The sequence below is a fragment of the Choloepus didactylus genome, chromosome 3 (assembly GCF_015220235.1).
Source record: "Choloepus didactylus isolate mChoDid1 chromosome 3, mChoDid1.pri, whole genome shotgun sequence".
Lineage (NCBI taxonomy): Eukaryota > Metazoa > Chordata > Mammalia > Pilosa > Megalonychidae > Choloepus > Choloepus didactylus.
In genome coordinates, this window is record NC_051309.1 from 108,999,190 (window position 1) to 109,023,710 (window position 24,521).

General features: G+C 38.2%; 1 protein-coding gene across 3 annotated transcripts in view; it reads left to right on the top strand.

Moving 5' to 3' along the window:
* Positions 1-24,521, top strand: part of LOC119529698 (secretory immunoglobulin A-binding protein EsiB-like) — an 86,700-nt gene that overhangs the window by 39,675 nt on the left and 22,504 nt on the right. For 2 of the 3 annotated variants that reach the window (XM_037830333.1, XM_037830332.1), the window contains exon 2: positions 16,807-16,966. In XM_037830333.1, coding sequence (XP_037686261.1) covers positions 16,844-16,966 — 123 coding nt within the window. In that variant the 5' untranslated portion in view covers positions 16,807-16,843. Of the gene's footprint in view, positions 1-12,568; positions 12,800-16,806; positions 16,967-24,521 lie in introns of those variants that run through there. The other variant, XM_037830331.1, reaches the window with a different exon arrangement.

Genomic DNA, 24,521 nt, shown 5'->3' on the forward strand with positions numbered 1-24,521 from the left:
GCACATGGCTGGTGTGTGCTGATCCCAGGTTGTGTTCCAGCTCCTCTCTCAGTTCCTGTACTTTCTTCAAAATGTTGCTCTTGGGGCATCTTATCCTCTCTTAGCTTCTCTGGAGCAAACTCTGGGCTAGCATTAAGTCTGCTTTCAATGGCTGTCTCCAAAATGTCTCTCTCAGTTGCTCTCCAAAATGTCACTCACAGCTGCTCTGAGTTCCATTTGTTTATCAGCTCTTTTATATGGCTCCAGTGATTTAATTCAGATCCACCCTGAATGGGTAGGGTAACACCTCCATGGAAATTATCCAATTAAAGGTCTTGCCCACAGTTGATTGAGTCACATCTCCATGGAAACACTCATGGAAACACTCCATGGAAACAATCAATAGGTTCCAACCTAATCAACACTACTACATCTGCCCCAAGATTGCATCAAAGAACATGGCATTTTGGGGGACATAATACATCCAAACTGGCACACTCAGCTTGTACTTTGTGAATCCCAACCATGAAATCAGTCATTTCTCCCAGGAGCCCTGGTCCCTTTTAGTGGAGACTGGTACTTAGAAGCCATGATCTGGGTGGTTGGTTTACTCATTGCTAATGGGGAAGGTGGTTACTGATCTAAGGCCCTATCATGATCAGAGCTAGGAAATATATGTCTGTGTACATATACAAACTTACACATATGTATAGATACCTATATACACATTATATCTGTGCTAATTTCTACATCTATCTATATGTATTGAAATCCATGAGCTCATAAAGATAGCTTCAATTCCAATCCAATGCCATAGAATTCATTCTAGTTTTCTCCCTATTCATGTTTATTTGATCAATCTACGTCCACTCCTTCCCCACACAGAAGCTTCCCTCACCTCCAGGCTTATGCTCTGACTCCCTGCACTAGCCCCACCCCCCCCCAACCCCACCTGACTCCCTTCCCTACAGCATATGCACTTTCCTCACTCAGGCTCTGATAAGCCACTGCAAGCCATATCTCTACAGAGACACCCTTCTCATCTTGCTTGGGCTCCAACATCCTTCACTGGGCCTTTCTTTGCATGGGTGACCTCTTTATCATTGCTTGAACTCTGACACCCTATGCTGGACCTTCTCATGAGCTCTCTCCTCAACACACTCCAGCTCTTAAACCCCCTACCAAGTTGCCTCCACACATGGAGACCCTCCTCAGCTGCTGACTGTCTGCACGAGCTGCCTCCTCAAGTAGAAGCCCTCCTTACCCTGCTCAGATTCTGACACCTTGAGCCACACCTCTCTTCATCATCCTGCTCTGGCTCTGACACCTGGCAGCATGTTGCTCTCATTCACCCTTCTTGGGCCCCAGGTCCCCATACCATGCCTCTCCTCTTTGTGGAGGACACTCTCCCTGCATGGATACCCTCCTCACCCTTATCACACTCTGACACCAGACACCAGACAACCACCATCCTGGTGTGGATGCCCTCCTCATTCTGCATGGGCTCTGACATCTTCTGCAAGTTAGCCCCTTTATGTGGATTCTTACCTTGCTCTGCTCCATCTAATATCTTCAGGACTGAATTGTTCAGGAAGAGAAAGACAATGGAAGGGGATGAACAAGGTAAAGGGAAGAGGATGGGGGAAGAGAGAGTCAAGTAATTATCCCTTAATAACAAAAATTATACCTCTATGCCACAGTGCCATATCAATATGGAATTAGCAATTCTAGACAATTTCATCTCAGGAAAATATTTGCCTTGAACCTCAATCCCCAGCTTTTAAAAGAAGAATGGAGTCACCCGCAGGCCACAAGTACTAACAGTTTCATTTAAAATCAAGCTTATGAGTTAGGAAGCCTTGGAATATAAATCTGAAGAGCTGAAATATTGAAACAACACATGCTAACAAGGAAAGGATATGATATCAAAAGTGTAGGTTCAATCCACCAACAAATATTGGCAGAGTTTCAACTAAGACATGACAAGAGTCGTTGTCAATAAAGCTTTTCGTATTTCAATAGCCCCTTGGTATTTCCATATTATAATAGCAAAGTAATAAATGTTCCTAATGCTGAATGAGTCATCTATAAAAGGCAAAGTTAGGCTCTACTTACTTTGTTTTAAAAGGCAGAAAAGTGTAAAATACACATGTTAGGATAGATTTCATAAAATAACTGACAATTATTTAGTGCTTAAATTTTAGGTTTTTGGAATATTTACGTGTGGAAAAACTCCATTTCATTTACATAACACAGTATCGTTGGAATATAAAGTGCTATTATTTATATAAAGGCCAAATAGAACTGAAGGTCCTACCTTGGCACAGCCTTCAGCCAGCTGCTGGACCTCAGGATAGTCATTGTACTTTTTTGACCTTAGTTTCCTCACCTATAAAATGAAGGATTTGGTCTAAATTAACTCCATGATAATTGCCAACCCTAAAATTCTTTTGCCAACCCTAAAATTCTATGTGTTAAAGATATGGGCTCTTTACCTCCCAAATAGAGCTTAAAATGTATGTAAGTCAGTAAAGAAGAAAATGTTTTGTACTGGGGATTGCCCAACAGGGCCAAATGGAACTGATCAGAAATGAAATGATCACTCACAGGACACCCACACAAATTTAAGAATAAGGTGTGGTTTTCAGTGACTGTTAGAAAATTTGAGTAATGGAGCAGAGTCCACAACGAACTAATTTACTGTTTGAGACTTGCATTTGACACCAGCTGTTCTGATTTCCCAGAAGGCCCATTAGAAGATACCCTAGACTAGGAACCAAAAATAGTAGCTAACATTTGATTTGTATGGTGTTTACACTATCAGTACCTCTAAACCCAATTTCTACCTTCTTGCCAAAGTCCATTCCCTCAGCCTGACTGCTCAAGAAAATAGCTTTAAGGTCTTTGTGTGGGTGTATTTCCCCCTGACCTAGACATCATATTTCCACAACTGGGACATTGAACCAGGGAATACTGAAACCAATTTAGATATAAATGGAAATTGAAAAAAGAAAGACTGCACCAAGAGATCCCAAGAGGAAGAGCTGGGATGTGACAAGTCATATGCAAGCTCAGATTACTGGGTGCAGATAAGTTGAAAACACTGAAAAGTGGGGAGAAGGGAGACAAACATGGGAGAGCAGAGACACATGCATTATCTCAATTTACTTTCACAGATACTGTCAGGTAGTGCCATACTATTATTACCAACTGCATTTTACAAATTAAGAGACATACTCGGAAAGATAAATGACTGATTTCTCAAAGGTTACACAGCTAATTACTGCTACAGTTATACCCTAAATCTCTTACCTTTAAGTTAGTTCTTTCCACTACACTGTTCTGATAGTACTGGCTCTGCCATTGGTTAGTATTGGGAATTGAATCATGTCCCCCACAAAAGGCATATTCAAGTTCCAACCCCTGATCCTGTGGGTGTGAACCCATTTGTAAATAGGACCTTTGATGATGTTGTTAGTTAAGGTGTACTTAAACTGAATGAGAGTGGGCCTTAAACAAATATGGCCAAAGTCTTTATAAGCAAAGAAAACTGGACAAGGATAGAAGCCAAAGGGAAGACCAAGAAACTGGAAGTCAATATAAGCCTGAGGCAAAGGAGATGCCACTGCCATGTGCATTGTCATGTAAAAGAAAAGGCAACAACCAACAGTCGCTGGCAGCCAGCCCCAGGATGCTGTATCTTCAGGGAGCAAGCACTGCCTTGTTGATGCCTCAATGTTCAATTTCTCCGAGCTAATAAATTCCTGTTGTTAAGCCAACCCATAGCAAGGTAACTGTTTTTTTTAGCAGCCGAGAAACTAAAGCAACCTTGTGACTTTGGAGAAGTCAATTAATTTGAGTCTCAATTACTAAGTCTGCAAAGTGGAGTTAAAACACATGTTTTAATAGTATCTAAATAAATATCTTACTTCTTATTACGTCTTATGGTTTATAAAAGGGCATCGATATGTGATTGCATATAATTTAATTCTTACAAAAGAGCTGGTAGAATCAAATGAGAATGTATATGAAAGCAATTGTACTTGAATTTTCTCACACCTCTGCTTTCACATACTCCTCCCCATCTCTGAAGCTGTTGAAATTCTTGAAATATTATTTAAGATTTAAAGGTTCTCCAGTGAAAATTTTCAGACAGGCAATACAGCCTCTGATAATACTTACAATGAACAAAAGGCATAATGAGAATTTTATAACCTGTAAAGTCCAAATTCTTCAGACAGGTTTTCATCACCATTAATAATCCATCCTTATCCACTCTGTCCACCACAACTTGTAACATATATATTAACACCCAACTTTATAGTCCCCATGCCAAAATGAATTCTTCCTTCATGTAGCCTGCTTGGGGGTTCTACTAAAATACCCTGTGCTATACGATTGTGTCTTGGCACATGCAGCTTCCCCTGCCTAGAATATACTTCCTATATTGCTTCCAGGTAAAGCTCAGCTCTCACCTCTACGTGACTGGTAACTACACTGGTTTACATTAATTGTTTTGGTTCTATAATTTCTATTAATTCTTCTCTATAGCAGGGTCCAGCAAACTATGATCCACAGCCTGTTTTGTAAATGAAGTTTTAGTGGAGCTCAGCCTATGGCTGCTTTCATGCTGTAATGGCAGATTTGAGCAGTTGTAACAGAGACTGTCAGCCATTCAGTCTCAAATATTTACTATTTGACCCTTTTACAGAAAGTGTTTGCCAACCACTGGTCTATAGCAAATTTATTTCTCACCCATCATGCCATCAAAGAACCTGGATCTGGCATTATGGAAAAAGCACATTTTTAAATGAAATTATTTGTTATTTCAGTAAGTTTTAATGGAAATAAAATTACAGTAGTATGTTGAGCACATTTTGTTGCTATGGCTTTAAAACGCAATTTAGAAATTCTATTAAAAGATGGAAATGATAAATATATTTTAGTGCAATGACAATGATAGGAACAAAAAATATTACACAGGTATTATTAAATATAATAACAATAGGTGGCTAAGATAATGGAGAGGGTCAGCAAAAGATAATTCTCAGCAGGAAGCTCTGGCTGGGAGGGACACTTCAAAGGTAACTGCAGGACAGAAAAGCTAAGGATCACGTGAAAAACCTAGTAACTGTTGTTATTGCAAGCAAGCACAAAAGTCATGGGTGGATAATCAATCAATAGCTGGTAGGGTCTGCAAAAAATAGTACATCTCATTTGTGGTGAATAAGCGTGCCAAGAAGGAGCAATTTCTTACTAATTGTTAGGAAAGCACTGCATTACGTGGAGAGTACCTCTGTATTCCACTGAGTAGCACCAGCTGAGAAACACTGGTGTATTTACTATTTGCTCTACATTACTTTCCTCTGTAGGTCATATTTTCCCAACCATACCAATCTATTAAAGGTTATGAACAATTACACATGCCTCCACCATTAGCACTGTTAAAAGGTACAGCATCGCCTTGTATGTTAAGACTGATGTTACCCTTTTACACAACTCTTTTCTTCTACAGAATAGTTTCAAAGACAGGTTATTTCCCATGGATTCAAACATGGCCCAAGTCTATTACTGTGAGAGAATTCTTCAAATGTTACTAAATAACTAATTTTTCAAAGCAAAGTGTCTTTTTCAAGTTGTTTCATGAGTTCTGGTAAATAACTTTTACCACACCCCCCGCCCCCGCTTCATAAATATACATTAAGATGTAACTCTCCATAATTATAAAATGTTAAATTAATTGGGCATTTATGCTTATTGAGAATTTAATTCTTAGTTATGGAAAAAGACAATCATTTCCTTCATGCTTGACAGCCAGATATTTTTACTTATTATGCTAGTAATAAGTTATTTCAAATTCAACTGATTTTTTTAAAGAAAAAAATATTTAAAATATTTGATACATTAAATTTCAAAGATGTCACTGTAGGGTTGGGGCATAACTTTTACTTACATTTCCTAAATTACATTTCATAAATACATAAATACTAAAGGAAGTAAATGAATGATGTCATTTTTGGAGAAAAAGCTCTCTTATTTAACAAATATTTATACAGTACCTAATACTTGCCAGGCACTATGCGAGGTGCTGGATACACCCTGATGTTAGAATCTTAGAGACCATCATTATGGTCTTTGTTTCTTGTTGGTATAGGGCCCATATTCTTGGGACCCAGATCAATAAAAAACTAATTAACAGTTGGTTATGACATAGCTGTTCAGTAGTCCAAATGCATAACATCAATATTAATGTATTGGGGATTAAGGGTGAAATACATAAGAAGTACTTGGTCATAAAATATTGAAAAAATTATAATACTGCAAAAACTTTGTTAACTGATTATGTACTTTTTAAAAGCAGCACTATCTGTTGCACAAAGTATGTTTATGTGTTTTTTTTTAAATAATTTTTATTTACACATTAACACAGAGTACAGTTTAAAATATTGTCAGCTTGTCTGCTGGGGCCATTGTGGTGCAAGCACTTCATGCTGGGTCTGGGTCTTCTCGGGGCTTACAGTGAACCTAAATAACACAGCTTTTGCCCATGCATGTTTGGGGTTGGAGGGCTTTTCCTCTCCTCTGGGAGGGCATACCTGTTTTCCACTTCCTAAAGCTTCTTCTTTAGTTCTTCAATTTTCCCTTTTATTTTAATATCAGATGCTGTAACATTGTTCACATCTTCCATGATCTTTGTTATGGTGTTTCTATCCAATTCCAGATATGAGAGAACATTCTACATATAAATTAATCCTGCTGTTCTAACATCTCAGAGCTCTCTCTGGCTGGACTAGGAGGATTTTTCCCAGTGGTGGCCGGTTGGGAAATGGAAGTCAGTGATACACTGTTTCTGTTGTTTTGACAAATACATTCTAATCTGAATATTCTCTTGGGAATGGAAGAAGCATGCACATCTAGTTTGTGATGCAGTGTTCAGTTGCTTTTCAGCTTCATTCTAAGCAGACTATAAATTAAGTAATGCATTTAGCACACATTAAGTAAGGGGAAAAGAAAAGTGTTCAGGTTTTAAAGTTTGCATTTAATGGAAAGAACTAAGTCTTGCTTGGACATTATCCTCATTTGCTAGGATCTCTGGCAAGTCACTTTGCATCTCTAAGTCTCTGTTTCTCCAGGATAATAGTATCTAATGTGCAGAGTGTTTCAAGAATGAAATAAGATAGCTCATGTAAAGGCATTTAGTGAACTCAAGCACTATACCAATGTAAAGGGTAAAAAAAAAATTGCTATTTTGCAAATATGCCCTGATATTAACATTTTAATGACTACAATGGGGTGCCAAGATGTTCCAATATTTTTTCTTCAAAAAATCAGTTGAATTTGAAATAACTTATTACTAGCATAATAAGTAAAAATATCTGGCTGCTTGTTAAAGAATGTAATCTAAATTGTAAAAATCCTCCCCAGTGAGCTTCGAGAAAGCTATTTTGAGTTTTCAAAAACATGTACTATTTTTTTTTTCTGAATTGGGCTAAGTGCTGAAAGGGCTGTCCTCCACCATTGTAACCGAGCAAATGGGTCTCCTCCACAGCTTGCACACGACCCCTGCTGACACCCACTGCCACCCACAATACACTATTCCATTTCCACAACTTCCACTCACCCATCCTAGTTCTGCTCCCTCAGCCACAGAGAATAAGCCCCATCTAAATGCTCCTCAAATATTTGAAGTCCTCCTGCTGTTGTCTTTCCCTTAGACTAGGTTTTCAAAATGTTTACCAGTTTGACCAGTGCCCACTGGATATTTTTATTTTCCTTATGTTTCTTCATTTTCTCTCTGTTTCTTTCATGATGTCTAGAAGTCTATACAATCTTCTGGATATGGTAGGCTTAATACTGAAAAAAAATCATTTCTCTTCTTCTGGGCCTCATATTTCTGTTGATATGTCCTAAATTTATATGAACACTTTCAGCTAAAATCATGATTCTTTTTTTTCACAAGAGCTGATGGTTGAGCCATGTCTTACTCATTCCATATTCTTATAATGGCTTTTTAAGATTCAGCTGCGGGAATTTAATCTGTTCTCTTTAGATCTTTCCCTGTCACATGCAAAAGTGAGAAAGTGTAAGAAACAAACTTGGTTCCTAACTTTTCATTTCATATGAAACTGTTCGTGGTTCTTTCTTGTCCCTGGATTCTGTAAGATCCGAACTCTGTATTAGCTCCCATTTTACTCAAAGTTAAGTGGGTTTCTTGTCTTTGCACTCAAAGAAGCCTTGGTTAGATCACCACTTGAGCTCCACTAGGGGCTCAGTTCACTAATCCTTAGTCTGTAGGACTGGAGGCTAGTTTAAGGAGTTGTTCCCCAAACAGAAAGATCAAGAATCGTGGCAGACTTGGCTGCATGACTGTCAGAATACAGGTAAATACATTCTTCTGGACTACAATGCATCTCTCCTCTTAGATTAAATATGGAAGAAACTGTGTGAAAGAATTATTTCTGTGAAGGAAGATGATGAATGTGGTATACTGGAAAACATACTAGACTGGGATTTGGGGGATATGGGTTATTATTCTAACTCTGTTACATTCAGGTTGTGTGGCGTTAGACAAGTCATAACCTAAAAAAAGGTCTCAAAAGAAGTAGGAATGGGACATGAATTCAGTCTTAGGCTGAGCTGCTCTTGCAGCAATTCTTGTCCATGATGCCAATATTGCTTCCTGAGCTGAAGTTATCATTTCAACTCTATTAGTCATTTCTTCTTTCTCCCTTCTCTTACAACTTTTCTGATCCTTTGCTGTCTTGGTCACTGTTCTAGTTTGCTAATGCTGCTGGAATGCAAAACACCAGAGATGGATTGGCTTTTGTAAAAGAGGGTTTATTTGGTTACACAGTTAGTCTTAAGGCCATAAGTGTCCAAGGTAACACATCATCAGTCGGGTACCTTCACTAGAGGATGGCCAGTGATGTCCGTAAACTTTTGTTAGCTGGGAAGGCACGTGGCCGGTGTCTGCTCCAAAGTTCTGGTTTCAAAATGGCTTTCTCCCAGGACATTCCTCTCTAGGCTGCAGTTCCTCAAAAATGTCACTCTTAGTTGCACTTGGGGTATTTATCCTCTCTTAGCTTCTCCAGAGCAAGAGTCTGCTTTCAACAGCCGTCTTCAAACTGTCTCTCATCTGCAGCTCCTGTGCTTTCTTCAAAGTGTCCCTTTTGGCTGTACCACCTCTTCAAAGCATCACTCACCGCTGCACTGAATTCCTTCTGTTTGTCAGCCCATTTATATGGCTCCACTGATCAAGTCCCACCCTGAATGGGTAGGGCCACACCTCCATGGAAATTATCTCATCAGAGTTATCACCCACAGTTGGGTGGGGCACATTCCATGGAAACACTCAAAGAATTACAATCTAATCAACATGGATAGGTCGCCCACACAAGATTACATCAAAGATAATGGCGTTTGGGGGACATAATACATTCAAACCCGCAGAGTCATCATCTTGCCTTTCTTCAAACATGACTGCAACTTAGCCTCTCCTGGTGTGTCAGGAATATCCTGTTTTTGCTCAGGGTAAGCATGTTGCTGGAGCCTCAGATAAACCTCTATTTTCAGGTGATTGGTACTCAAATTAAAATGTTGGCACCACTTCTGCAAAGTGTCCTGGTGTACCTTATTAATTGGAGGCAAAATCATTGGCAAGGGAAGCATTGGTACTTCAGGTTTTGAGCAAGCTTTGAATTGCTTATTCGTTTGAGGAAGATGAACTTCATTCTTGTTTAACTTGTGCAGTTGAAGAACTTGGTTCCATTTGATGCCCCTCCTGAGGTTCTTCTTTTATTGGAACTAATGTGATTATCACATGTTCCTCCTCTAAGTCCTCCTCAGAGACATTTTTTTCGCTGCTATCATAATTTGGGTTTGCTATTTCCAGGCACACACAGGTGAAGGCAATGTCAGCAATGTCAAGGATATCCGCAATCTACTCCTTTTAAACCTCCCTAGGGTCATATTAAATTGCATTCTCTAATTATGAGGTTTACCAAGTTTTCATGGGTCTAGGGCTATTTGTTTTTCCATTTTTGTTAACCTCCTATTAATATTGTTGGTCAGTGTTTCTATTTAGCTATATTAAAGTTAAATTTTGCATACGGTTTTGAGTTATGTAAAGCTAAGGCCAAGTAATGGTAAGAAATCAAGATAGAAGATCTTCAATTTTAAATTAAAAAGAAATTTGGGGAGATATTTTTTTTTATGATTCATCTTTTTTTCTGCCTCTCACTCTTTATTTTCCTTTTCCTGTTTACCTCTGTCTTCTCTCAATTATTCATGAAGAATTTTAAATGTACACTTGGTATCTATTTACTGAATAAAAAGCAAAATAACAGAATTCTATACCATTTAAAAGATAAATAAACACATGGTCTTTATGTCTGTCAGAGCTCTGAATTAAAAACAACATAAAACTATGGCTAGTTTAAACACAAATGGAATGGTGCCAGAATCTCTGGCAGGTGGATAACCAGGCTACTCAGTCATGCATAGTGTTCAGAATCATATGGCAGAATCAGGAAGCCGTCACCCTTGATGGGTGCTATCTTAGTAGCTTGATCACTGATGATAATAGACCCCAGGTGTTGCTGCTGGCACAGCTGTTCCTGCTACCCCACAAACTGGATGTAGCTGCTATTGGCTTCTCCAAATTGGGTTTGGGGGAGTCCCTGCTTCTTTGGACCCACAGTGTCTCATTTGGTCAATCTGAACCCTGTCTGATCTCAGTCAGGTGTCCAAGCTCTACCTTTTACCTGTCAGGGATGCTACTGAAGTCAACATAAAGAATTTTTAGCTTCTACAGCCAGAGGCTGGCTCTGCCCCATAATGTGGGGAGATCCCATGATTGGAACGGTTTTTAGATTCTGGATGGTCAAAAAAATTGACAGTTGTCACCAACAATTCTCAACTGATTTTCTTCTTCTTTAGGCAATGGCCTTTAAAAGATCTGTCTCTTCAGAATCACTGAGACTAATATCCTATTTTTTTTCTCTTGGCCTGAAATATTGAGGGCTAAGGAGGAAAATAATTGGTGCTCTCTTCAAATAGCCTGATCGGGGTTTGGCTGGGATAGGGAAAAAAATGAGGTTGGATAAATAACTGCCAAAGTCAACACTTACAGGCTGGGAGCACAAAATTTTAACCCTCTGCTCTGATTATTAAATTATATGGTCTCTTTCCATCTGTTTACTTTTTTTCTCAAAAATTATTTAACAAACTAACATTTTCTGGATAAAATAATGTATTGTTTTTATATTTTTCTTGAATTAGAACAGTTAAGTTAGGACTAGTCACAAAGTTAGGCATGGCCTAACAGAAAGCTAATATAATTTCCTTTTCCCTATCTAATCTTGTTGCTGATCTTAATAAAATCTGTGTTTAGGAGAGGAGGAAAGGAGTCTGCAAAAGAATCTATTCACTATATTGGCTTCTGATTTGGAAAGAAAGGGATGCCAAGGGTCAGGACTCTGAAATGGTGGCAATTCCCAAACATGGGTGGGCCAGAGAGGACCTCTTAATATGCAGCCTGTAGGTATAATATTTTTTAAAGAACCATTTACAGGCATGGTCTAGGCACAAAAAATAAGCAAAATTTTGTAAGTACCTGTACTGTACCCAGAACTAAAAACCTTTTTGAGTATGTGTTATTTAAAAAAAGTATAACTTCTCTAATTCTCACCTTTTAGATGTTAAATTTTATGCTGGAAACCCTTGGCAATTAGTATTACAATAAAACTTAATCTTACTAATTTTTCTGGATTTTTCTTTTGAATACAGGTGATCATATACAAATGATCATATACAAACTCAAAACTCATGAATTATTTCACATAGGCTCATTCAATCAAATTAAACTGCATTTTTTTGAGCACATCTGTGTAAAGCAAGACACAGTAAAGGAATGTACTAGAGTCAGAAACATTTGAAGACTCTTCTAATCCATATGCCTTACCTACCTCACAGGACTCAAAAAGAGTAATGTAAATATATATAGCTTTATAAGTCTAAGGTATTTTTTATTATACTGAACTATAAGCATGAACTATAAGCAAAGAGCCTCACTTTTGCTGGTAAATTGCTGGCAATTTTGCTGGCAAATTTTCAGTTAGTCTCAAGCCCCTAAGAATTAAAATGGGGATAATTGCTGAGGTGTTGAAAGGAATTAATACTATAAGCAAATACTGTCAAATTTTATGAAATATCTTTGGTAAAATTTAAGAATTAAAATTTTAAAAATAGACTGGAGTCTAAAGGCAGTCATCTTCCTTGTGAGTCGACTCTCTTCTTTCTCTTCATCTTTGGGTTCCTACCATATTCTACCTTGCATTTTGGTTATTTGTTCATATATTTCTAACCTACTCTGTACTGGAATTATAAGAATGTCTTTTACTCACCTTCATTTTCTGTGGAGGTTTCCCTGTTAGCACCTTGCTGAGTAAGGGTTTACTCTTAATAAATTTTGTTGACTTTGAGACATCTGAATGTGATTGATCAAAGCAGCCACATGATGGCAGCATGTTAAAAGGATAAAGAACTATTCACTTGAAGCCATCCTTATATTTTTTAAAAACCTGTATGAACAAAGAGGAAAACCTGCTTAGTAGATCTGTTTTTCTAGTCCACTTTTGTGGATGCAGGAGCTGAGGTTAAGTGACCCGGTTTCAGATCTTCAAAACAACAAGCAGCAAGAAAACAGAACTTGGATTTTAAGCTGGAACCAGACAGTGACTCATCCTTCAACCAGAGTGATTTTTGGTAACAAGTGTAGGAATTATTTGGTGAATTATGAAGAGAAAAATAGTAGTTTAAGGTAATTTATTTGCTTGCTTTTAATGTCTAGTGGTTATACATGACTTTTTGGTTCTACTGATAAAATGAAAGAAGAAAAAACAAAAAAACCTGAAAGATGCATTTCCTGGCCAAAAGAGCTTTATAAACTTGAAAGGAATTGTAAGCTGAAGAAATGTTATCACCAACATTATGTTTAAAATTGCTGTAGAATTTCTGAAATACTTATTTCATGTGATCCTTATAAGAACATTTTTTAGGTCACTCCTATTTTATAGTTAAAGACAAAGAGAAATACAGACATTAAATTATTTGTCTAACTGCTGCTTATTATGGCCAACACAGAACTTATGTTAAAATTGAAATGAATATGCTTCTCAAATGACAGTACTTCTATTAATGTACATTATGTAGTGCCTATGAATGTTTATTTGTGGTAAGGTTGAAATATGTTCATTTTACAATATCTAACATGCAAGAATCAAGCTGAGTTTGATGTAAGAAAAATCACCTAGCACCTACTGTTTCTCAAATTGCAGTCTGCCTATATTATGATTTCCTGGGGTGTTAGAAATACAAATACCATGGCTTCATCCATGAGACTTCCTAAATCAGAATCTCAAGAGATGGGGCACCAGGAATTCGTATTATTTAACAAGAGGCCAGGCTGACTTTACGTACAGTGATATTTAAGAACCTCTGGCCTAGCATATTTGACTGGAAGCAGCCTTAGAGACTTTATATTTATAGAGAAGAAATCAAAGATCCACAGATTCTTCTCAGTGCCTCCTTCAGATTTTGCTTCTTACTCTGGTCACCCTTCTTTTCTTGTTCCTTTCCCTTGCCTCCAAGTTAAAATATTCATCAGTTAGAAAGGCTAAGAATTACACCATCATTACATGTGAGTTGTAACATTTAAAAATTAACCAGTGAATACGAGTGTTAGTTTTAACAGAAAATACTTTAAAAATCAAAGTTTAGAATTTAAAAGGACCTTAGCTGAGCTGCCCTTATGCTCAGAAATGCAAACCAATTCCCAGAAACATAAAGTGACTTGCACAGCCAAGCAATTAGTATTGGCAGCTGTTTTGAAACTACTTATTTTTTAAATGACTGTTTCATTTGGGGAAATGGTCATAAAAGTTAGTTAGCATTTAGAATTAAAACTTGCCTTTAGTTTCATTTAATTGTGTGCACTCAGGGCATGAAATTCAATTTCAGAATCCTAAACCATATTTTATGACTCGTCTTTATTAATAGTTATTGGGCATTTGCTATCTCATTTAGTTTTCTCAGCTCTAAGAAGTAGGTGTTAGTATGTCCATTTTAAAATTGAGGAAGCTGGGGCATGCCTAGATTAAGTAACTCACCCTAAAGCAGTGTTTCTCAAACTTTTATGTACATATGAATCACTTAGGGTCCTGGTAATGTACAAATTATGATTCAGTAGGTCTGGGATGGGGTTGGTCTGATCTGCTTTTTATTTCCATAAGATCTTCTATTTTTTAATTTACTCTTGCAATGTCTTCTTTATGCTCTTCTAGGGTCTTCTTTATGTCCCTTATATCCTGTGCCATGGTCTTCTTCATGTCTTTTATATCCTTTGCCATGTTTTCATTCCTCAATTGTAGTTCTTTGATTAATTGTGCCAAGTATTGTGTCTCTTCTGATATTTTGATTTGGGTGTTTGGGATTGGGTTCTCCATATCGTCTGGTTTTATCATATGCATTAAGATTTTCTGTTGTTTTTGGCGTCTTGGCATTTGCTTTGCTTGATAGGGTTCTTTCAAGTTGTTAAAAAAAATACCAATCTAATTTTTCAGAAATACAAGTTGGCGGCATACACTTTCCAGTAGATGGTGTCTGCGAGTCACCTATACCCCTCAAGTCAGTTCTCCTCAACTTTGTCCTTGTGGTGTGTGGGGAAATTTTCTTGTGGGTTTCAGTTGGTGAACTCAGTTTGGGTGTGTTGCTGGAGCCATCCGTCCTGAATGTGGGGCATGTGTCTGGGTGGCTAGGGAGGCAGGGCAGCTTTAATATTCAAACCCCCCAGGTATTCCTGGAGATTCAAGGCCGCTGCAAGAGTCTAAGCCTTCATTTCAGTTCTGCCCTAGACCCTCTCTGTCGCTGACCCACAAACCACCGGCATTGATGTAGCATCCCTGGGTTTTCCGAGCGGGCTCCCCTTCTCAGCTGTGATCTTCTAGGACCTCTGCTGAGGGAAGGCTATGCTACGTCACAAGTGCGTGCCATCCGTCAAGGAAAGCCCCAGGCTGCTGGGCCATGCAGGGGCGCTCTCAGCCTGATGCAAAGATGGCTGAATGGGGCATCGCAACCCCCCCATCTCCTCGCACAGTTCCTTCTTCCCAGCTCTAGGACAACTGGTGCGGCTTTGGGCTGTGGGAACGTCCCTGGGCAGGAGTGTCTCCAGCCCGCCGGGGAGCCAGCTGCAAACAGCAGGGTTTCTTTCTCCTTCCGGCTCTCCCCTCCCCTCCCCTGGCCCTGAGGGAATCTGCAGCGGGCTATCCCCCATGCCAGACACCAAGAGGCTGGCTCAGCCCGCTCCTGCTGTGCTTCACTGCGTGGTTCCCACTGTCGCAACTGCAGCCACTCCTGGGTTTTTCCCTTTTTTTTTTTTTTTTTTAAAAGAACCAGTCCGTCTCCAAACGCCAACCCCCGGCTTCCCCACACCGCAGCACGGCCGCGGGACTTTCAGCTGGCTTACTCACTCATTTCAGAATGCAGACTCCTGGTTTCACCAAGTGTACAGCCCCTGTGGTTCTAGCAGAACTTGTCCAGCTGGTGCATCACTGAAACCGGTATTCTGGGTCACCTTCTGGTTTTTAACTAGTGTTTTTCACAGGGGTGTTTTTTTGCCCTGTCTCACCTAGCCGCCATCTTAGGTTCTTTGATCTGCTTTTTAAAGCAGTTCCCAGGTGGAGGCTGCCATGCTGGTTTGTGGATTATACTTGAGTATTAAGATCCTAGATAACAAAATAGTACATGGCAATCAGGCAGTATTTGAACCTAGGCTGTCTGACACCAAAGTCCATGCGCTTAACCCCTCTGCAGAGTGCACTGACACTTTCTTTTTACCACATTAGAATTTTACATCCTCCAGATAGAGGAGTGAGGCCAGTTCTTAAAACATGTAGCTTAGTGATGCAACTTTACTCTTGAGGGGTACCCAAGGAAACAAAGCCTTATGGGACCTTCATCCTCACCCCAGAGGGTATCTGTTCTACATTGTCTCTTCTGGGGCCACTGCTCCCGAGAGGGAAGATAGAGCTGGCAGTGGCAGCTGCCATTTCCCTTATCTTTTTGAATCATTGATTTTCTTCTGTTCAATGAATGGAACCATTCAACTCATTTATCTAATACATATATTTAGTAATATCTATATATTTAATCTAATTATGTATTACATTTGCTTCCTGCTTTCTAGCTTACCTTACTTTGCTTCCCACTTTCCTTGCTGTTCATAGTTTCTTTTTTCTTCCGATTTGTCTTTGTTCCATATTTTTTATTTTTGCTCCCAAATACTTCCTTTTTATTACACTATAATCTTAAAAGTTACTGAAAAAAGAAAGATTTAAGTTAGCCACTTTCATTGTATTACTTAGGTAAAAGCCTGAACTGAAGTACTTCCTCCTCATGATTTTATGTTGCTGCACATGAGGTGGTTTGACTGACCTGGTTTGTTCAAACAAGACAATGGGAAATAAATCTGGGTATTCAGCATAAAAAGAGCTAATGATGAGGCTATTTTTAGGGAAAGGGACTTTTTATCTTTCTCAGGTTATTCCTTGTGTCTGTTTGATATCCCATTCTCCAGTTCTTATCTTTAAAAGACAGCTGCTTTACCTCAGGCATAAATCAGAACAGGAAAATCAGCTACCAAACAAAGTCGGGGCCTGGGAAGAGGATGAAAGGGCATAGAATTTGAGGAGGGGGAAAAGAAGAATAAAGGGCTCCTGTAGAGTTCGTGCTAGCCAAGAAACAACAAACAAAGGTTCTCTACTTTTGTAGTGAACACAAGGAATAGAGAAGCCAGGAAGAGAAGAAGATGGAGCTCCTGATGCCTCAAAGTAGGAAAGGAAGAAGCAAGGCAAATGACATACATGCCTCAGGAGCAAATCTGTCCCGGCAGTACAAGGTACACACTCTGGATTCATGGAATAAATGGGAGGTAAGTGTTCAATTCAGGGCACAGAACAAAACTGTGAGAAAAGGGAAAATGTTACTAATTGTACAAAGTTCCAAAAAACAGGAACCACATTGTATTTTTCTGCAATGCTCCCAATTTAGATTATGGGTGAGATACGTCAGTTTTCTTGGAAAAAATACTGAAGGTGTATGTAGTTAAGTTTATAACATGTCAAATAATTCTAAAATATTTTATACACACACACAAATTTGGACTTCCTGAACTAAACTGAATTAATTTATTTAAAAGCAAACAAAAAAACCTCACAAACAAAAGCTCATTAAAATTCAGACAAAATAATTTTTGACATCCAATAATTTGCATTCCGTTTTTCCATTTTTTTTTTTTTTTTTTTTTTTTGCCTGGTGCTTTGGAATCACATAAACACAGTCTGATTTATACAAATTTAGCTGGGAAAGTATAAGACTAGAATCAATTTCACTCAATATTTCTGCCTTTTCTAGAATTAGTTTGGTATTGAAAATTTAGAGGTTTTAAAAAATTGAAATTCTGAGTGAGAAGAAAAAAATCTAGTATCAGGCTTGACTAGTAGTTTTCTCAGTTCATTCCTATTTAACATACTGTTACCATGAGATATTAGAGAGTGGATCATTTAAATACAAGTAAGTAAAGAGGGTGGGGGCTGCAGAAGAGGCTGTGGAAGGGGGAATGCTAGCAATTTTGTGATGACCAAGTACAAAAAATGCATTTATTAATAGATGAAAAAGTGAAAATTAATTCTTATTTTAGACAACTATTACAGCTAGAAATACAACTTCAAGCTATTTAATGCTGTCATTCTCAATTTATATTACTCCCTACAGCTCCATTAAAATATATCACACTATCAGCATTTCCTTTCTCCTACTTGATGTTTCATGGACACTGCATACCTAATATCCCCCAAATAAATGAGACTGAAAGGACTTTAAGGGAGCAGAAAAATTCTGTACCCATCTACCTAGCAGAGAAACACAGACAGAAACACAAACAGGCAAACCCACATACCTCAGGAACCACAGGTTGTTAGGGCAAGCTGTGATGTGCTTGCTCAATATGAAAAAAAAGTCTTGCAATATATTAATGTAGAGTCTCAGTTTCTATAGTATATTCTTAAACAGAAACTACTGTAATTGCCGTACTAACAGTCAACACTGATACCTGAGGGAGAGCAAATTTATATGAAGATTATAGATATATCCAGTTCATCTTCACTTATAACATTTTTGAAAATCATTTAAAAAATGATAATATGTGTATATGGTACAAAATTCAGAAGTTTGCAGTAACAAACTCCCAACCTCCACCCACCCAACAGCTCTAATCTCCATCTACTCAATCCTCGTTTACAGAGACAACTATTACTTTCAAAATCTTGTGTATTCTTCCACTGAAATTACATGGAAGATTTTAAACTCTCCTTTCTATCCTCCCCCCCCACCGCCATTGAAACTTAAGAGGTTCAGTTTTCCATTGCCTTAAAACAACAAAATACAACTCTAGTCTTGGATTCATATCTGAAAATAACTTCCATTTATCAATCCAAATGATTGAGAATTTGCTAGATATACTGGCTCAAGCCCTCCTTAGAAGAGAGTGCTTTCCTCTAGCAGAAAGACCAATAGCTGATTCCTAGGAAGCTGTCCTTTCTAAATGGGCTCTGTTTCAGTAGTTCATTGCTAGTAATCATATCTGAATGCAAATGTAAATATTAAATGAATGTGATTTCCTTTTGCAGGTTGTATGATGTGGGTAGCCCTGGACTGTGAGAGAAAACAGATTGTTCCTTTGCTTTTTGTTGTTATACCCAGGGTTTCCTCTCTGCTTTGGGTAAATTATCAGCAGTCACATGGAAATGCACTGAGAGAGACAGAGAGGGGATACATATCTGTGTAAAGTGCTGATAAATTTTTTTGACTAGCTCTTCTGTATAAAATACCAATTATTATTAATTCAGCAACAGATCTTTTGAGTTTTAAGACCTTTAAAATTGATGACATCTCCAAAATATCTATAAATTGTTACCATTTAAAAACTTACCAGAATGATACAGCAGAAAGTCTCCCTCAAAATATCTGTGGCCTTTATAATGCCAAAATTTTGTTTTGTTTTGGCATTTATAGCAGGGTTAACTAAGGACAGCACCATGTTAGTTCTTGTGGGTGTAAGTGTAAGATTAAATTAGAACAATTGCGACAAAAATTCATGATGAAAATGAATGACGAAAAACAGCATTTTTGTCTCCCCTGCACAGCTGAATTGTTGTGTTCTAGCCAAAAATGTGGACTTCTGGGAGCGGAATAGACTCTGTAGCTCACAGCTCCATTTAACTTTGGCAAAACAGATGTACTCTGATAATAATTAAGATAGGAAAGTCATATCTCAGAAGTATCCTAACAGTATTGCTAGCTATGAATTATTATGCCTCTGGTATGTGCTAGCAGGAAGCAACAAGTATCTAAAACTTGTTTAATGATTATTTTCCTAAGTCAACTATCTACAGTGTTAATTTGTCATTATTTGTTAAATTAAATTTGAATTTTTGAAAATGAGCAGTCATTATTCTTTCTACTTTTTAAACTAAATTTTTATTCTCAAAGTTACACATATACATAGTGTCTTAGTTTTCCAGGCTGTGATGACAAATACCACACAAAGGGTTGGCTCATGGTTTTAAGGTTAGAGGAAATCCAAAATTGAGACATCAGCAAGGTGATGCTTTCTCCCCAAATCTGTAACATTCTGGTACTGTCTGCCAGTCATCTTTGGGACTCCTTGCCTTATATCCCTGCATAGTGTCATGGTGATGTCCTCTTCTTTCTCTTCTAGGTTCTCTTGACCTCTGGCATCTGGCTCTTCCCCATGGCTTTTTCTGACTATGTCTGAATTCCTTCTTCTTTTTATAAAGGACTCCAGTAGTCCAAATTAAGACCCAATCTCATGCAGTTGGGCCACACCCTAACTAAAAATAACATCTTTAAGAGATCCTATTTGCAATGGGTCCACACTCATAGGAATGCAATCAAGATTAAGAACATGTCTAAATTAGGGTAGATAATTCAATCTACCAACCATGGTTTAAATGTCAAGTATTTTACAAGGCTTGTAATCAAAACTGCAGTCTTCTGCCCCTTCTTTCTCCTAATTATTGCTTTTCAGAGAAAAATGTGTCAGCTTTTTTAGCTCTCTTTTTCCTAAATAACATGCTTTTAATGTGATTTTTTTGTCAACTTTAGATATTATCTGTTTATTCTTTGTTAATTAAGTTCCCCCATCCTCTTCTTATCTTCCCAATATAGCCACAGCTGCATTTTTAGCTAAACCTATATTCAGTTTTCATTATTATGACCATTTAAATATTTTTTCATGGCTGACCCATTTAGTATTATCATGATTATAATTATTCTCTTCTACAACTGTGCTTTCTAGGTAGTTATAATTACATCTCTTTTTTTTTCTTTCATTTGTTTAGTTTTCCACGTGCCTATCTTTAATTCCTCCTCAGTAGCTTCAGAACTGTGGACTTATTATATTTTCACACTTTGGGTGTTTCGGTTTGCCAATGCTGCCCTTTTGCAAAACACAGGAAATGGATTGGCTTTTTCAAAGGGGGCAATATTTGGTTACAGAGTTACAGTCTTAAGACCATAAAGTGTCCAAGGTAACACATCAACAATCTGGTACCTTCACTGGAGGATGGTCAATGGCATCCGGAAAACCTCTGTTAGCTGGGAAGGCACGTGGCTGGCACCTGCTTCCTCTTAGGCTGTATTTCAAAATGGCTTTCTCCAAAATGCTGCTCTTGGGGTGTTTTGTCCTCTCTTTGCTTCTCTGGAGCAAAAGTCTGCTTTCAATGGCTGTCTTCAAAATGCCTCTATAAGTTGCAGCTCCTCTCTCAGCTCCTGCGCATTCTTCAAAGCATCCCTCTTGGCTGCAGCAAGCTTGCTCCTTCTGTCTGAGCTTATATAGTGCTCTAGTAAACTAATCAAGGCCCATGCTAAATGGGTGGGACCACATCTACATGGAAATTATCCAATCAGAGTTATCACCTACAGTTGGGTGGGTTACCTCTCCATGGACACAACCTAATCCAAAGGTTCCAACTTAATCAACATTAATATGTCTGCCCCTACAAGAATGCATTAAAGAATATGGCTTTTTCTGGGGGACATAATATATACAAACCGGTACATTAGGTAATCTCTCAGTTTCTCTGCTTTCTTGAAGACAATTTCCATCCTGCTCCTTAGCCAGTTTCCTGGAATTTCCTGTCCCATTATCCTGGAAATTCCTTTCACCTTCCTCCTGTACTAGATCCCCTCATTCCTGATCTTGAGACTTTCTCCTTCTTGGCTTACTCTCCTTTTCTGGTGGACCATATCTTCTAAGTAGCCTCCTGAGAGAACGCATGAGAGGAAAACTTTGAGACCTTTGTGCATCTGAAAATGCCATCATACTAGCTTCACACTTAATTTATAGTCACAGTAGGAGTAGAGTTCTAGGTTTGAAATAATTTATTTTTAAAATTTGAAGGCATTGCTCCACCATGTTCCAGATTGCAGTGTTTGTGTGAGATATCTGGTGAATTCTGGTTCATGTTTCTTGGTATGAGAGCTGCTTCTCACCCCCCCCAACCCCCCCACCCCAGCCCCGGGAGCTTTTAGAATCTTCTTTTCTGTATCCAATGTTTGGACCTCGCATAGTTACATGCATTTATATGATTTTTTTTCTTCTCATTGGGCTAGACACCTTCTTTCATCGTGGTGTGTTGATCTGGAAACACGTATCCTTTAGTTCAGGGAAATTTTCTTGAATAATTCCTTTGATAATTTCTTCCTCCTCATTTTCTCTGATTTCTTTATGGAAGTAATTATTTGGAAGTTGGGTTTCCTGGAATGATTTTTGAATTCTCTATTATCGTTTTGTTCTCCTCTTATTTTTCTCTCATCCCTTTCCTCCCAATTTAGTGGAGTTTCAGGAGGGAGCACACATAAATATATCTTTTTTTGTACCATATTTAACCAGAAGCCTGACAGTTGTGAAGGAGCTGAAGTTTTGCAGAGTATTAACTGCTCCCTAAGCATTGCTAGATAATCAGATCATAAAAGGCTAGGATAAACTGGCAATTGAAATAGTATTACCCTTTTTATTATTGAAATATGAAATAATATTACATGAATTTCCATGAGACTGCCTGACTAAATATCTATTTAATAGTCTAGAAATGCATCTACAGAGTTTAGGATAGGGAAATGGTTTCAATTCCCAAGGGAGAGAAAGAAAAACCAAACAAATCCCTTATGTGAAACTTCTACCTTGTCCGCAATATTAAACTGCTCTCAAATATCAGTGATACTATCTTTGCCACACAGACGCAAAAAAACCAGTGAGACAAAATACAAACATTTCCTTTTTACTACTGATCGCTGATTTTAACAAGGCTACAGTTATTAGAATTTTATTTTTAATTTACGTATAAGGGAAGAAAAAGCTAAATTTCTCCCCAGTTTGGACTCAATTTCTTTAGTTTTCTTCCCATATAATTATGATCCATGGGACATTCCTGAATTTGTGCTCTTGTAACTGATTATTTTAGCTCTCTTTTAGCTAAAGGTGTTTTTTCAACTTCCTAGTATTTTTCCTTTCACTTTACTGAGGTTAACCAGTCTTTCCAACCGCATTGGCATGCACATGAATTATTGTCACTGTTGGTTAGCATATGCTTCCAAAATGAAGACCAAGTCTTTCCTTCAAGAAATATTTGCAGACTGTCTCTGATTACTATTATACTTAGCACTTGCAGGAAGAAATTAAATATGTATTATACTTCAGGAGACACCATAGCAGCAATAGAGGGAATGAAGCATAAACTCAACTGGAAAAGTCATAGGTCCTCATTGTCTTGTAATTACGCAAGATTATCTTTTCCTTCCATTTATCTAACTGCTGATGAACTATTAGTGCTACAGCCATAAAAGGATAGTAAAGCTGTGAGTAAAGGTTAACAACAGGCTTGGGCAGATCTGGGTCTGCCTAGGAATGACCTCTTCACATTCCTAGTAATGTCTGTCCACAGTACTATTTCCTTGGGAACAGCAGAGTTAAGATAAAACATGGAATTTTGTGTCTAGCTTGTGAAACTGCTCCTGGGCTAGGAGTCTGTGAGTTGGCACACAGTCCTAAGGCTGACATGACTAGAACAGTTTAAAAAATAGATGGGAAGTCAAGGCTGCGGCTTCACTGTGACTCCTCTGCGGCCGCCTTACATGCTTGTGGGTGAGAGGTAGCTTCTGGTCCTCCTGATGAGCTGAGGGTACTGTACCTACTGTATCTCCTTTTTCCTGTTTCCCTCTATAAAACAAAGCAAATGGAGTATTAAATTAAAGCCCATTTGTGTCTTGTTAGTCTGATTGTCAACTTGGACCAGTAGCAACCACTGTAGTGGTACAAAGCAACATTCAAAACTGTTATAGCTGGCTATTTTTTTTTTTTTTTAGTAGTTTTAAGTTGTTTAGGTTTTGTAAATTACCAGTGTTTTTATGTTTCTGTATTACTCAATATATATTTGAATGCCCTGAACTAGTTCTCCTTCAGAATTGTAGCTAAGGGCAAACTAGACATAATCAGTAAATTTAGCAAACTAAGTTCAAGTTTTGCCCCACTCAAACTCATTCCATGCATTTGTTCAAATATGAGCTGTAGTGTAGGAAGCAATTATCTGGTAAATGAAACAACTTCTTTTGTAGAATGTACAGAGTGTAGATATATGTAGGGGAGAGTGCGTATCTTTTGTGTTACACAGGGATGAGTACATGTTGTTATGGAAGAAAAAGAAAGTATCTAACTCAAACTTGAGGATTGAGTTCATACTGGCTGTGATAGTTGATTTCATTTGTCAGCTTGTCTAGGTTATGGTATTCGGCCAAGCAAAAACTGGCCTGATGCTTACTGTGATGGTATTTCATGTTTGGATTTATAGCATTGTTAGTTGATTGCATCTACAGCCAATTGCATCTACAATCAGTAAAGGAGATTGTCCTCAACAATGAAGGAAGTGCAATGGTAAGTTCATGTGTCAATTTGGTCCAGTTGTTTGGTCAGGCAAGCACTGGACTGATTGTTACTGTGAGGATAGTTTGTGGACTTAAATCATCAGTCAGTTGATTACATCTATGGTTGATTACATCTACAATCAGCTGAGGAGTTTGCCTTCAACAATGGGAGAAGTCTTATCCAATCAGTTGAAGCCTTTAAAAGGAGAATTGATGATTTCAGCAGTCAGAAGAGAGAATTTCCATCTTTACTTTAGCCAGCCAGCTTCTCTTGGGAAATTCATGAAAACCTTCCTTGGAGTTCCCAGCTTTAATCCTGCCCCATGGAATATGGACTTGCCCATCCCCACAGTTGCATGAGACAATTCTTATAAAAGTATCATAATAATTACAGATCTCTCCTGTCATTTCTGTTTCCCTAGAAAACCTGACTAATACAGGGAGTCTCCTCATCCAGTCAGTTGGAAGTCTTAAAGTCAGAAGTG